A 16,536-nucleotide genomic window follows, 5' to 3' on the forward strand; every position below is an offset into this window, starting at 1 on the left:
TATTATAAGTGTTGGTAAAAAATCATTTACACACCTGTTTTTATATGACAAAAGAATGCACTTTGTGTAGAACGACTTTATATTATATAATAGGATATGAAATTAAGCCTATATTAAATAATAAATGTGTTAAATGTCTATATCATCTTTCTCCCCAATGGAAGGTTTAGATCTGCTCCATGTCAGTCTCATATAGTATGTTTTTGAGGATAGTTACAAGTGCAGTGCATATAGATCTCAATGGATGATTTCAACATTATTGAAATGCAAACGTTTGGACACATTTATACGGCGTAAGGAAAGATGATCTTAAAAAGCCGGATTTGCAAGGTTATCGTGATTCACGTATTCACGTTCAATAAAGAGTAGACAAACACAAAGGTTAGAGGAAAAATACATTTTTTATTTCTGGTAATTTAAACAAAAGAGAAAGAAAGTTGCCCCCTAATATTTCGTGGAACATTTAGGTTTTAGCCTATTCGGTAGAAACATTTAACCAAGTGTAAAGCGACTGTAGCACATAACGTCTCGTGCCTCTTGGAGGTTTGTGGATTAGGAAAAAAGACTGCGAGATTGTTAAACATGTCAACGTGTAATTTCACGATAAGGCCCGCGCAAGGAATTTATTGGCCCAGTTGCTGTTTCTATTCCCCGCTAATCTGGCGCCGCACATTCGTCCTCTGCAATCTGTCTCCGTAATCTTCCGTAGCAGAACGGCAACCGGCTTTTTTTTCTGAAGAGGCAAGAAAACATGCAGGGGTATGATAAACCCGATGCTAATTAGGAACATTTATGACAGCGAGTGCAAAGGATCGCCGGTCTTACAAATGACAAAATATACAAGCCAATTTTTTTTTTACCATTTCACTTTAGAACATGGCGGTGTAAAGGTGATAAAGGTCTGTCTAGCTATTATAGATGTGTTGGGGGTATTTGCGGTTGTATTCTTTACTTCTGCCAGGAAACGGGGAAGGTGAATAGGGTGAGATTTGCCAGTCTGCTGGACTGGTGCCCAAGCTGGGCTCACTCTTTTTGTTTCTGGATGCAAATCCGCGTTGCCAAGAACAACAATGTTGTGCATTGCCCTATCCTTGTGTATGCGAGGACATAGTTTATTTTAAAATATATTTTCTTTAAATAAGAAAAATGTCTATAAAATTATATAGTATTTTTAGTGTCCTGTCCACAAAAAAAAAAAAAAAATCCTGTCGTTCTTTAAAAATAAAATAGTTACGTTATTTGTTCCCAAACTAATTTGCTTTAGTCCTATCCATTTTTGTCACAAACATTAAAGTGAAACTGTGGAGTTCAAAAAAAGAAAGAAAAAAAGAACTGAAGTTGAAAGAGCTCCCTGAATCCTGCTACTTGTTGCGGGAAAGCTCCCGCGTCACGTCACTCTTCCGGTGGGTGTCATTGTAATAAGAATGTGACTTGTCGCTGACCCGGGGGTTCAGCTTTTAGGGCTGTCTAATCCTCCTCTTTCCCTGACACAAAACACTCTCTGCCACGTACTCTGCATTCATCTTAATCCCACTGACACCCCACGGAGGATACGAGCAACATTTGCTTGACGGCCCACCACTGATTCAATTATAAGAAAATTAGGTTGTCAATTTTAGTAAAAGAAAATAAGCCACAAGGCAAAAAAAAAAAAAAAAAATAGAATTCTTCTTAAAAGTGGAAATAAACAGTAACATTTTTAATTCCATTAGAAGATTTAGAACGCAATTATTCCATATCCGGTAAATATAGTCATGAGTGGCTCGCGGGAACCCGGGCGGATTTAATTGAAGTGGAGCGGATTTAAAGCATATGTCTGCACAATCCGGGGCTCACAGGGAAAAAACAGGGGTTGGTCCTTTGAACAATGAATAATGTGGTTCGCTCTCTATTTGCTGTTCTTCGTTTTTCATTGGACACTCTTTATTTTGAGAGGTCTTGAACTTTGACCTCCATCATATGCATCAAGACACAGCAACAACGCCACGGAAGGCTTATTGAAAGAAACAAAATACAGAAGGTCTCCTTACTGTAAAATAGCTTTGTCGCAATTAAAGCAGCTGATCACGCTCAACTAAAATAGTGGCATCAAATAAATAGTAATTATCAAGCGATCTGAAGAGGTTTCATTTATTAGACTGACACAACAACACGATCTAAGTGGAGCGTTTATAAGTGTATAAAACTCGTTTAAAACGTTTACATTCAATAAAGTGATATTCATTGAGTAATATAGCCTGTTTAGGCCTTCATTCATCACGCATACTGAAATTTCCCAGTGACTTAAAAAAAAAATATATATATATTACCCGAGAAATTGTAATAGCAATGGAAAATTATTTGGAAACGTGATTTATAATAATAATAAACACAATTGCACGTGGTCCTACATATGCGTATTGTCCCATACAATTTTCAGTCGTTTTTTTTTTTTTTACCTCAGTTGAAGATACAAAAATATGTTTCAATTTAACATTTTATATCTGATAGCCTGAATGCTACACCTATATATTTAAAATAGCCTAATAAGGGGCTGAAAATATTTCCAATTGAATAATTCGTTCTTACACATTGTTTTGTCCCAATATTTTAAAAAAAGGTTCAGAATAGCTCAGTCAGAGAGTGACTAAATTTAGTGGTTTATACAGACATATAAACGTTATCACATTTAGAATATTCGATTTCCAGCTCGCAAAAAGCAAAACAACACAGCAAACTAACTTTCCAGAATCAGAGCAAAAGCAAATTTATTCTTCTCACATCAACGCAAAACGTTTCCTCTTTTTCCTGGCAAATCCGAATTATATTTACAGATGTGTATCAATCTTCTCTGTAATATATTCACAATGTACAAGGGGGAAAAAATACAACAAACAAATAAGGAATAGAGCAAATACAGTAACTCACGTGTTGACAAATCAAAGTGTGATAGAGAAAAATCTTAGAAAACTTTAAAAACATTGTATTTTGACTATTCACTGTTGCAACCACTCTTTTTTTTAAAACATAGTAGCCTACCATCTCTCTCATACACACACACACACTCACTCACTCACTCACAAAAGAATAATTAATCCCTCGCAAATGTGTAAAGCTCACGCATATGGTGTCATTCCGGACAAATTATTCAGACAAAACATCCCGAGGACACCCTTCAGTTTAAGTATTAGCCTATATTTAAATAAAATCACCTTCAAATTTACAAGAACAGACATTCTGTACAAAAAAGGTAGTTATGCTCTAAAAGAGGTACATATTTGGTTATTCGAGTCTGAATGCGTATAGTTGCGAATCGTTTCATATGTGTGTCAGTGGAACGGTTCCGTTTACGCTCGTCGTGGAGCTTTGATAGTGCTGTGGTACAGCGTGAAGTCTGCTCTGAACGGACGGGTCCCCTCCCTCCGGCGTCGGTAAATACATGCTTATCATCTCGCGCAAGTCTCCGGGACAAGGGGCTCGAGCGTGAGCGGTAACGGGAGGGCTTACGCTCGGCTCCGATTTGACCAGCGAGCCCAGCGCGCCGATGGCCCCAGATGAAGCCACGCTGGAGTTTTGATGCTGCGCGTAGGATATTCCCCCATAGCCTGACGGCGAGGCGCTCATGTAGCTCTGAGAGTTTGAGATGGGGCTGTACTGGAGAGCCGTCATTTCGTAGCGGTGCATAGGCTGGGGGTTGTGTGGATGGTGGTGGTGCCCGTGGTGGTGATGCGCTCCGCTGCCTGGGTGCTGACTGTAGGCGAGCTGAGCCTCCTGCATCATCGCGGCAGCAGCCGCGGCAGCCGCCACCTGGCCTGAGTACGCGCCGTTGGTCCAGCCGTTCATGTGCGCGTAGCTCGCCGCGGTGCTGCCACCGTGACCCACCGGACTGTCTAACCTCTGCCCGACCCCCGCTGCACCCATCCCCATCCCCATCCCCATCCCCATGCCGCCTCCGCCCCCTGATCCAGCGAGCAGGCCACCCGCCAAAGAGTACTTGTCCTTCTTGAGCAGCGTCTTGGTCTTCCTCCGGGGTCGGTACTTGTAATCCGGATGCTCCTTCATGTGCATGGCGCGCAGTCTTTTCGCCTCGTCAATGAAGGGTCGCTTTTCCGCCTCGGACATGACTTTCCACTCCGCTCCGAGGCGCTTGCTGATCTCCGAGTTGTGCATCTTTGGATTCTCCTGAGCCATTTTTCTGCGCTGACCCCGAGACCACACCATGAACGCGTTCATAGGTCTCTTGACGCGGTCTTGGTTAACTTTGCTGTTGGGTCCCGTGTGGCCCGTGTTTGTGTTAGTCTGGGCTCCTGGAGAGTGCAAGTCCGTCTCCATCATCATGCTATACATTCACCCGGCTTTAACTTACTCAGCTCACACACAGAAACATTCACACGTCCCCGTCCGCTGGCAGGCGCACACGCGTAGAACCTCCTAATAACAAAAGAGGCCACTCGAACAGGAGACGGGTACAATCCAAACACAGGATGATGGATGGGAACTTTGCGGCAGCTCGTCTCCCTTTTGTTTTATTCTAACTTCCTCTCGGGGTGATTTTCACATCCAGTGCACTGCAGAATTGTCTTTGAGCTACTTTCAGCGGCAAGCTAGAAAAGTTAGTGGAAGAGCGGCCATATGATGCGCTTTGACAGGGAATAAATGAGTGAGAGAGAGCCAATGGCGTTTGAGGACGGGGCTGATTTGCATATGGCTCGCGGTCAGGTGACGAGCAAGGGAGAGATCGCGCGCGCCACGGGCGCAGCTGAAGGGTTTTTCTGCTGCACGCGGAAGGTAAACAGTTGGCTACAAACCACTGTTGACACGTTATTTGGGGTACATTTTTCACTGGAATAAATCGGTATTTTTTTTTTATTTTTTTTTTTGGCTCTAATGTTTACTGAACACATCGCCTTTTTTAAACGCCGGAGACTTCAAAACATGTGAGCAATGGTTTTTATTTTCATGTAACGTTAGCTGATATGGTTTTCTATCAGAACAATTCCTGTTATGTGAACCGCAATAATTAGCCTGAAACACTAACGTTATTTAAACTATTTTAACCACAACAATACAAATGTCTCAAATAAGAATTAAATAAACCTCTCCGCAAACAGACTGTTTGTGTTAAAGTTTTTTATATAGAGATTTTCCCTCACACACACGTTTCCAGTATATTTTCCATTATTTATCACAGTTTTTATCACAATCCTTATAAAGTCCCTTATTTGAATAAATTGGTGCCACAGGTGTTTTCATGTTGTGACGGTTGCTAAGAAACAGGTGACTCACGCCCAGTGCATGTGCCATGTGAGGCCTTTTGTCATCAAGTGCAGAGTGGGGAACAGCTCAAAAATGGTTAGTGTGCAAAAAAGAAGAAGAAAAAAAAAGAAAGAAGAAAAAAGTAATTGGTGTTTGTTAGTAGCCTAACTGGCATGCTATTTTTCCCCCAGCGCTGCAGTAAGCCTATCTCAATTTCCTAGCACTTTTTTTATTGGTATCGGAAATGTTGACTTAAACAATAGGCTACAATATCACAAGTAGCTATACATTCTTCCCAATGAATTAAAAAAAATAATAACTCCGCAATTCAGTTCAAAAACACGTAAAATAATCCCCGGTTCGCTTTGACGTCATCAGTGGAAAACAAGATCAAACACATTTACGAAGGCCATTCACGTTCCCTGGGCTTGTTTTGTCGGAAATCTAATAATTTTGATCCACAAAATGTGCAAATGAAAAGCAAAAATGTGTCACCTCGTTCTCTACATTAATTTAGAGTGTGATCGCCGTCTACTGGACGTGCACATACGAGGACCAGCAGCGCACTGTCCTACTGAAGAAACTCTGCTTTATAGAAACTACAGGCGACATAGGCTATTACTCGAATCACAGCAACAAGTTATTTTTCCCCACATATATTTTCACTGTTTAATAACAAATTTGCACGTGCGAGTTTCTCACAGACCACAATCTGTTAAATAGTTATGGAAAAATGGAAGAAAACCTTGGAATATTTTGAGTTTCTCCAAATACCCTTTTTTAAACGTGAAAATGTGAGGTGCGTGATATTGAAGGGCCTGGGAGGCGTTGAGGGAGTCGCTCAGATTTCACACAAGACTTGCTCTCAGAATATCTCCATTAATTGTGAACCGATGCGGAAAATAAATATCGCATCGGTTAATGTGTTAATCATCACACCCATCAGTGGAAGTGGAAAAGGTGTTGCCATCAGTCAATTATGCCTTATTTGTTGGATTACACAACTGGTTTAACAATGGTGTCAAGATACAGATATTTAAATGAATAAATGAAAGAAAGAATTGTAAGTGTCCATCGAATCAATCTCCAGTCCAGATAAAATGATTAAAAAGAAAAGACCCCCCCCCCCCACACACACACACACACACATAAAAAAAAACATTATTGAAGTGTGTGCTATTTTATATACCAAAAATAAATAGGCCTACATACATTTGAGTGTCTGCTAAATTATTAAATGTAGGCTTACATATATTTGTAATAAAAAAAAGATCAAATGTTCTAATGTGACCATTTGAAAAAGAAAAATGTAACAATATAATATTATTATTACTATTATTTATATTAATAATTGACCATGAATGAGAACCACGGCTATAGGAAGAACACAATAAAGTGCAAGGAAACAGAAACCCAATAAAGAATATAATGGAAATCACATGCACTATAAGCTTGGTGAACTGCAAGTGCCTCTAGCCTGAACTGAGCTTCATAGCACTAAAATCCTTGTGTGTTGGTCTGTGTTCCAAAAGCTCAGTAAGTGGCGTCGCTCCGTTATGTCCCGACTGCAAAGTGAATTAGAGAGTCTCTTGAACTTGTGAGAGCGAGCAGGGTTTAAAAATGGTCAACATCTGTCAGGTGCGCCTGTTCTCGCTCTCCACCGCGTTTTAAACATAATTGAACAGGAAGGGAGGGGAAACTCGAGCAAGGGCTGCGTGTGTGGGGGGGAGAAGGGGCTGTCTCACACACATATTTTCAGCTTCATTTTCAATTTCCAGACTTATTTCCGTATGATTTACACGTTGACACTGACACTCTGAGAGGACTATAAAGGCATGGGGGATGATAGGGTTGTGCTCAGGAGAAGAAGGGAGTTTGCACATGACCCTCGTCGAATCAACAATCATACAAAGTGTGCGACATCCATTTTACACAATATCTCAATATAATCTCTATATTATACAGGTTGTCCAGGATCTCCTAAATGCATGGGGTTCTATCCTAGTACAAAGCTACTGGAGTCCATTATAAAGCACAGAGGAATTGTATATTAGTCTCTTGTATCTCAAAATATGTCAAATAGAAGGGGTTTAAACCATATTTATCAAATTCTTTCACAAAGTCACCTAATAAGGGCTAATTACATGTTTTCAGCAACAGTGCATAGACTCGGATGCACCTAATCAATGTCTTGACAGACGAGTTTTGTACTTTTATATGCTGTCAGATGCTCCTCTAGGCTGGAATGCTTTCAATTATACAAGTAAAAGAAGGGGAAGGTGTAGGAAAGAATAGAAGTAAGGCCTGGCCTTATCACAAAACTCTGGTCTGAGATGTTTTGGGTATCAAGAACACAACGGTGACAGTTTTCATTTAAATAAATGTTTTTTAAATGCCAGGAATAAGGATCAGGGTCAGGAGGTTGCACAAGCTTAGGTTCAGTTGATTATCCATACTTAAATCATGAATGTGAGTATGAAATATGGCTTTTGAGGATTATTTGTACATCTCTTAATCACCATTGTATTGCATTGCATTATTTTGTCTAAATATTCAATATCTACTATTACTGACTATTATTTAATATTTCAGGCTTTAAAGGGTTAATTCACTAAATTCTTTCTGACTCAGACTTACTCTATTCTGTAGGAAAAAATTAAATAAAAACTCGACATTTTGAAGAATGTTTTAACCATTTTTGTTGATACAATGAAAATCAGTGGGGTCCAAAACACTGGACCCATGCATTAACTTTCACTGTATATAGAGAGACAAAAAAGAGAACCTATTTTTCAAAATATCATCTTTGGTGTTCCAACGCTATCTCACGACCAATTCGTACAAATTCGTACGAGTGATAAAAAAGTGGCTAATTCGTACGAATTCGTACGACCTCACTCGTACGAATTTGTACGATTTGTCTAAACCCACGTGATGGGTAGGTTTAGGGGCGGGGTCAGGGGTAGGTCATTCGTATGAATTCATACGAATTGGGCAATTCGTAAAATATGTACGATTTAGCAAAAATCGTACGAATTCGTACGAGTGAGGTCGTATGAATTCGTACGAATTAGCCACCTCGTAGAATTCGTACGAATTGCCGCGAGATCAGGCTGGGTGTTCAGCGGAATAAAGAAATGCATTCAGGATTGGACTGAAATGAGGGTGAGTAAATGATGTCCCTTTAAGAGTTTAATTAATTAGTTGCCGTAAGCGACGCATGAGCAAAATGTGTTTCGAACATGACTCTCAAGGGGGTCCAACAGGATAAACAAATCAAGGGAAATGATGGAAACATGTTCACACACTGACTGGCCTTGAGACCAAATTAGCAGCTCATCAGAAGATCAAAGGTTGTGCACACACACACACACACACACACACGGGCTATGATCACTGTATGGTTTTCCGCCTGCATGCGCACATCTCCCTGCTGTTAGCACAGGAATCTCTAAGCCCACAGTTGTCTCCCACCACAGCCGGCTTCACAGGATCAGCTGAAGCTTCTAGAAACAACATGTTAGCGCGCCACGGGGGCTAATGGTATCAAAGGCATTCCTTTTACAGCAGATGCTTGCTTAAGCTACCCGTCACACTTTCTGTCAGAGCTACTGTACGGGCGGAAGGTAAAAATCCCAATGCCACAACTACAGTTAATAGTAATAGATACACACTATGGTATATCTGCATGAAGGCTTTAAGGATCTTTGAAAGGAAAAACATAAGATGATGTTCAGTGGCCTCTGTGAAGAAAGAATGAGTTAATATTCAGTAGCAGCGTGTCTTTGAATCCTTGTAATATAGATGGATATGTTGAGTAAAATCAATGTTTTAGGGTTTTTAGACTGACCAGGGATTCATATTGAGTTTGCTGCTGAATGATAAATGGAGCATTAAATTATAAATTGTTGACTTTTTGCTAACGTGGAGATTGAGCACACACTGTTGATTTACATACTGACATCGGAACAATACAAATCAGCGAACTTATCCTTTAATATTATATTAGGAATATTGATATGTATTAATTAATAGATACGGTACATTAATATTACCAAATATTCTGTCATCATTTACTCACCCTCATGTTATTCCTAACCCATATGATGGACAAATGGATACTTTTTGACAAAAAAAGGGACAAAAAAGACCAAAAACACCATAAAAGCATCAGACAAGAAATTGTATTGCAGTCTTCTGAAGACATTTATATATAAGTTAAGATATATATAAGTAAAAAAAAATCTGAAAATCTTGCCTAACAGTCAAAGTCACCATTTACTTCCACTGTACGGACACTTTCTGCTAAATAACTCCTTTTGTGCTCTACAAAAGATATAGGGACAATACAAAAAAACATGATTCCAGTCGAAAACTGGAAAATATGTATTGCACATCGAGAGCATAAGCTAATTTGCATCTCGGGTCCCAAAGGCTTTTCTAAAAAATAAAAAAACTACTAATCATAGAATAAAACTAACACAGCATGTCATTTATACACATACACATACATACCTAAATCGCCTGAACCTATTGTAAGGATGCTTCCAACCCTGGCATGAATAACTAATTAAAACAAACATTTATTAAATTTAAATATGCGTGCAGTTTAAGTGTGGGAAAAAATGATCTATTTCTGGGTGAAATAAAGTTAGCCAACTTTGTAAATACCCACTATAAATGATGATTGACTGCTAATTTTAACCCAGTCAAATATAAGATATGCAAAATGTGTAAGAAGAACAAAAATGCTTTTGAAGAACATTACACTGATATTGGCAACTTCTCCAACTAGCTATCCAACTATCCAACTTACAATAACCGTAAAAAAATCGAAATGTTTGCTCAACATTATGTTTGTAATTTGTACCACAAGAAGTGGAATATTTCTTAATCAACTGTCTGAAATAGAAAGCTTTAGGTTTACATTTTGTTACGTCATAAAATTGATAGCTCTTGTTTTTAATGGAATATTGCAGTATTTACTATTAATAATGAATCCGTGCCCTGGAAGTCTTTATTCAAAATGTTCTCTTCTCTGATGACGTGTTTACTGGCGTGAGGGCGGGACTACCTGTCACTCACATGACATCACAAATCACAACTATCTAATCGATTCCCCATTGGACAAAATCAAGTCCCGCCCTACATGTTTTCTCGTTTTTCAGTCAACACAATAGATTAGAAAAGACTATTGCAACTTCCGTTTCATGCTGACTTTAAGGTTCTCTAGGATAATCTAAAAATAATACCAAAAAAGAGTGAAATACTGATGCTTACTATTCTGACACAAAATATCCACAATAGTCCAGCACAGCAAGCCATTTAACAATTCACCAAGAAATCCCTTCAAATCTTTAAATCCATTTGGACAGATTTCCGTTCTTCTTCATTCACCACTTCTATTGATCCTCAATAAGCATAATGAGCAGTCAGCAGATCTCACTCAGGTTACTGTGTTAATGTCTGTGCTTACTGTATTCAACAATGTCAGCTTGCACATAATTATGCTCAGGCATCATGAGGTTCATTAGAGGGTTATGATGGTGTCATTCTGATGGGGGTTTGACAAAGCACAAGTGTCTTCATACAGGAGTTTCCTGGCTCACGTGTTTTTTTTTTTTTTTTTTTTGCTCTAACACAGTGGTTGCTATGCACCAGTAAAGAGAAAGAAAGGTATCTCTGGTTAACCATTTTGAAGCTGGGCCTTGTTAGCTGATGTACTTTTGTATGTTTTTGCCACTGGATGGGTCTCCAAAGGTGGATTACAAATGAAATAAGGACTTGAAAGTGAGTAAGAAAAGGTCTAGGCTGGATTTAAATTATGTCGCATCTCACCAGAAACAAAAACAGCTACTCTCTAAGAAAAGTCTGTAAAAATAGGGCCCAATGTACTATGTTATAAATAAATAAAAACCTTTAACATCCATGGAACGTTTCCATTGCACAAAAGGTTCTTTATAGTGAAAAAGGATCTTCATTATTAAAAATGTACTTCGCATTAATAAAAAAAAAGGTTCTTTGAGGAACCCAAAAGGGTTCTTCTATGGCATCGCTGCGAAAATCACCTTTTGAAACCTTCATTTTTAAGAGTGTATTGATATTTCACAAGCATTTTGATGATTTTTAGGGTTAAATGTCCATAAACAAATGCTGACCTGACTGAACATTTACTGGTACCTTTTCCGTTTTTCGACTGATTTTTCTGAGAGTCCTTTTGGAATATACTCACATTTGAATTGTGAGAAGTAGCAGTGTTTCTTAGTAGCAAACATCAAAGACGCCTCAGATCAATACCCCACTTCTCGCAGCCATAGCGTGTTATTACCCATAATCCCTCTGTAATACACGTACAAGGGTCACCCATCCTTGTCCAAATAGCTACAATCTCATTACGCCTCAAATAAAACTTTCCTATTTATCTACAGATTTCAAATGAAACTAATAAGGCTCTAATATACCCCTCACACCCCCCTCCTTCTCTCTCTGCCATTCCAAAACCCTAATTATATTTCTCCCTATCTGAAAGCAATCAGTGATTGTGTGTGCCACGGTACGAAACGTGCTGACAATACCAGCCAATGGCGCAAGTGCCAGTGCAGCTGGACTAATTAAATTAAATGTGATGCTGCCCTGCCACTGCGCCGCTCAGTGAGAGAGAAATGAGCCGGAGCAATAATGAGTACTGTAGCCGAGCAGGAGGAGGGAGATATTATACTGGAGACTGGACACTTGCAGTGATTTCCACATCTGATACTTACAGTACTTAAGTGCTGAAGCATAGATAGGTGTTTCACAAATGAAGCACATCATAGCACCATATTCTCAGTAGGGATAATAACTATGGAGTTATTTGTAATTCCCATTTATCACATTAGATTCTCATTAATATTCAAAGGAATGCTATATATATTGCTATATACAAGATATATTGTTTCTTTACAATTAAAAAAATCTACCATTCAAAAGTTTGAGGTAAGATTTTTGAAATTAAATTTATTTTTTATCTTTAGCATCAAATGGATCAAAAGTGACAGTAACGAGTCACAACATTTCTAATGTTACAAAAGATTTATATTTTAAATAAACTTTCTATTCATCAAAGAATCCTGAAAAAAAATGTATCACAGTTTCCACAAAAATATTAAGCAGCTGTTTTCAACACTGATAATAATAAGAAATGTTTTTGAGCACCAAATCATCATATTAGAATGATTTCTGAAGGAAAATAGTTATTTTAAATTGCAATAATGTTTCACAATATTGCTATTTTTACTGTATTTCTGATCAAATAAATGCAGCCTTGGTGATTATAAGAGAATTCTTAAAAAAAAAAAACATTACAAAAATCTTACTGACCTCAAACTTTTGAACAACAGTCTATCTCTATTTATTATTATTATTATTGTTATTATTATTATTATTAGGGAATTTAGCAGGTTGGGTTTTTTTTTTTTTTTTTGCACTGTGCTTAAGTATAAAAGAAATAACATCAAAATGCAAAAAAAGAAGAAAAAAAGGTTTCTATATTTATTTAGATTTTGGGCTGGACAGTATTATTATTATTTTTTATTATGGAATTTAGCAGGTTGATTAATTGTCATGTGCTTATGTGTAAAAAAAAAAAAAAAAAAAAAACATCAAAATGCAAAGAAATCGGCTCTATATTTATATATTCTTATTTATTTCGATTTTGGGCTGAAATATGACCTAGAAATGTTCTTGACAGGTTTTGTGAGATTTGCATCATCCAAAGTACACTAAACAAATAAAACAGAACTGCCTTATAAAGTCAAAGCTATTTAAATATATACATAAGACACATAAAAGTCATTAGAAAACAATCAAAGCAAAAATGAAAGCTACCCTCTTTTTTTTTTTAAGAGACCTCCTGCTGAGAAGGAAAAAAACAGCTGACTATTAAACGATGGCGAAGCGCGGGCGGCAGCGGAATCTGGTGAACGTGTGTAAAGCTGCTAATCTTATTTAACCCTGCCTTGTAAGCCCTGCAAATTGGACCTGACACGCTAACAACACTCATAAAACAGTCCTTAGCCTCAAATGTCAGACCTCAGAGGAGCCCCTGACCTCTCGTCTGTCTCTCTCTCTCTCTCTCTCTCTCTATTAGTCTCTTACTCTTTTCCCTCCAGCTCTTTCTCTCAATCTTTCAAGCATTTTTGCCACAGTCTCCCTTGCTGGAAATCTCGCCCCTACCTGCCACCATCTCAAACACTTCACCCACAGTCCTCCCAGGGGCCACATTATTTGGCCTCCCTCCCTCTCTTTTCTTTCCCACCATTGGAGTGGAACTTTCAGTGGACCTCTTTCTTTTCTCTTTTGGCAGAAAGGGCAGGGATGAGGCGACCAGACCCCCATCTGAGGCTAGTTTGGGCCCTGATCAGATCCGAGCGGGGCTAAGTGTGAGCTTCTCAGCGGGACGGCCCCTCTTCAAACTCCCCTCCTCTTCCTCTTCCTCTTTTAGTCATTGTAAATGAGGTCATCTCTTCTGCTCCATCCAGGCTGATGCCCAACGGTGCTCAAAGCCAACCTCTCACTACCTGGCCTTTCCTTCCCTTTGTTTTGTCTCTCTCAGAGGTTGTCCATTAGTCTCTTTATCTCCCTCTCTCTTTATCTCTCTCCCTCTCTCTCTCTTCATAAATGATTTCTTGTGCTACCACAACTAGGTTCTGAGATGTATCTCGAAATAAAGAAAATCAGAGGTAAAAAATGATCTGCCGACTTTAATAGCCCACTTGCATTTGAGATTGTATTTATTCTAAGTGACATGCAAACATTAAAAAGAGAAAAATATATTTTAACTGCTAATTCAAATCCAATTTAATCACAGAAAATAATCGGTATGAAAGCGAACACGGGCGCTGCACCTTCTAAATACAACCACAACTAAAAACACATTAAACCTCAGTACAGATCAAATTCAATTACACCATTATTCCTATTCCTAAAAATGAAGGTCAGGTGTAAAGGGTCACTTTTAAGCTCCACTTGCACTTGTTGCTTCTACATCTGTATTAAAAAAATGAAAGCATTAACATACACTGAAAAAAATTTGGTGTAAGGTTTACTTCAAAACGATTTTCACTCAGAAATGGCTAGTAGACTTTGCAAATGAATATAAAGAAAAGGCAAGTAACCCATTGAATTAGACATGAAAATCTGAAGGCTGAAAAAACGTGAGCCTACAATTTACCTATAAAGTGACTTCCAAAAGAGGCTGTATGATTACAGCTCCTATAATCAAGATCACATACACCCTGGAGTCTGAAATCTCAACAAAAAGCAAAGAAATTTCCAAGACGCCCTCATAGCATAAACACTTCCTGTATTTTGCAGCATTTGCATAAAACCGAGTCTAACTCTGAGTAACTCTTCCTCTGTCATGGCTGGCACTTTTCTCCAGACATTTCTTTTTCCTTCAGATAAACCCCTTTTGTCCCCCCTACAACTGCCCCAGCATCCCACGACCCACCTCGGGGTAAAAAAAAAAAAATCCATGCCCCGTACCTGCTGCCCTTTTGAGGAGGGGGGCTGGAGGAAGGAGAAAGCTCCTTTGTCCACCGGAGAAAGAGGGGTGGGTGGGGACCCTCTCTTCACTCCCCCCCCATCCACTCCTCATCCTCCGCTTCGTCTCAAAGCGTTTGCTTCGTTCAGCCTGAAGAACCACCAGCGAGGTGGAGTAAGCCCAGCGAGATGCGCTCTCTCCCAGCGTGCTCGCCTGCCCCGCTCCCCTGATCCACGCAAACTAGGCTGGTTCAGTCCGGGCCGCAGCCTCTTTAGGCAATGGAGTGGTTTATTTAATTTGCCGCTATAATGGAGAACTCTGAATGAGGCGCTGGGGAAAAAACGGCGAGAGAGAAGAGAGAATGCGGGGCGGGCGCGAAGCAAATGAAAAAAAGAAAGAAAGAGAGCTAGAGGAGTGAAAGAAAAGAGAGAGAGAGGGAGAAAACAAAAGCTAAAAGCTACCACTATTTTGATTCACCCGTCCCTTTTTTTTAAAATTACTTCCAAAGTGTGATATCTATTGTACGGGGAATAATGCAGAACAATGCAAGCGGGGGTCTTGGCAATATTCAAAGGGGTTTATTCAGAGCAGGGCCGGTGGCTGGCTGTACATTCAGGCCCAGAACACTCCCATACAAGCTCGTTCGGCAGCCACTATAGCGCTCATTGTGAGGGCAGTGTAAACAAAAAGGCGCCCCAGAGCACGGTGGGATGTGGGAAAAAGAGAGCAGCTTTATTCCCCAGAGGTCCTGCATTATGATGGGGTTAGAGCGTGTTGGTTTTGTCTGGTGTAGGTCCGACCCCTTGCAGTCACGCCGGCATCAGACTGCTAGAGTATTTAAACGGAGGCGAGGTACAGAAGGGAAACTTTCAGCTTTCAGGTTTGTGGTCGGTTTGGGCTACAAACTCCACATCCTATCAGTTCTAAGGCAAAATGTGAACGGACATATGGGTTTATGCAAAACTTGTAAAACTGGGAAAAAACCTGGACTGTATAAAAAGTTCCTACCTTAAATTGTTAAGTACAATCAACTTGGATGTTTAAGTCATTTCAACTTAAATTACATTAAACTGATTTTAAAAGTTGAGTTGAATAACTTACAATATAAATAGTATAAAAAGTATAAAACTATTACTAACTACTTAGTATAAAAAAGTTGAAAGTTAAAGCAATGTAAAAACATTACAGTGTGGTAACACTTTGCAATTATTTTCCATTAGTTCATCTTAGTTAAAGGGATAGTTCATCATTTACTCACCCTCAAGTTGTTCCAAACCTGTACGATTCTCTTTCTTCTGCTGAACACAAAAGAAGATATTTTGAACAAATGCTGGTAATCAAAAAGTTGACTTTCATAGTATCTTAGTCAATGGCTACCGTCAACCGTTTGATTACCGACATTCTTTAAAATATCTTCTTTTGTGTTCAGCAGAAGAAACTCATCAAATCAAAACGTATCATTTAGCCTAATGGACCTGAGCAAACATGAACTATGAATTGTAATTTTATTGAGGTAAGACAATATACAGGCAAAACCATTTAGTGATTTTTGCTATTTTGCTTCCGTTTTTCCATAACACGTCTTCTTTCAGATTAGTGGAAAGAAAACATCCAAAATGCACATTTATGTGTTTATTATATTACACTTTTGCATCTTGTAATTTTAATGACTTTCCGTTTTTTTCTCAGAATAAGTTTTTTTTGTTTCTCATGCACTGTGCCAGAAATCCCCATGCACTTTACTAGCACTTACAACACCCTATAACTACACTCATGTG

The 16,536-nt window shown here is 39.0% G+C and overlaps 1 protein-coding gene and 1 long non-coding RNA gene across 2 annotated transcripts in view; both read right to left on the reverse strand.

Moving 5' to 3' along the window:
* LOC307146632 overlaps positions 1-16,536 on the reverse strand; it is a 108,406-nt gene that overhangs the window by 33,093 nt on the left and 58,777 nt on the right. The gene's annotated exons all lie outside the window — the stretch shown is intronic.
* sox1b (SRY-box transcription factor 1b) lies at positions 2,861-4,737 on the reverse strand. Its single transcript, XM_079857639.1, has one exon. It carries the CDS (start codon positions 4,324-4,326, stop codon positions 3,298-3,300), a length of 1,029 nt encoding a protein of 342 aa, XP_079713765.1. The 5' UTR covers positions 4,327-4,737; the 3' UTR covers positions 2,861-3,297.

This window comes from Squalius cephalus, assembly GCF_949319135.1.
Source record: "Squalius cephalus genome assembly, chromosome: 2".
NCBI lineage: Eukaryota > Metazoa > Chordata > Actinopteri > Cypriniformes > Leuciscidae > Squalius > Squalius cephalus.

What these genes read in the sequence shown, in the direction of transcription:
- sox1b (XM_079857639.1), bottom strand. Translation starts at nt 4,326, where the DNA reads ATGTATAGCATGATGATGGAGACGGACTTGCACTCTCCAGGAGCCCAG.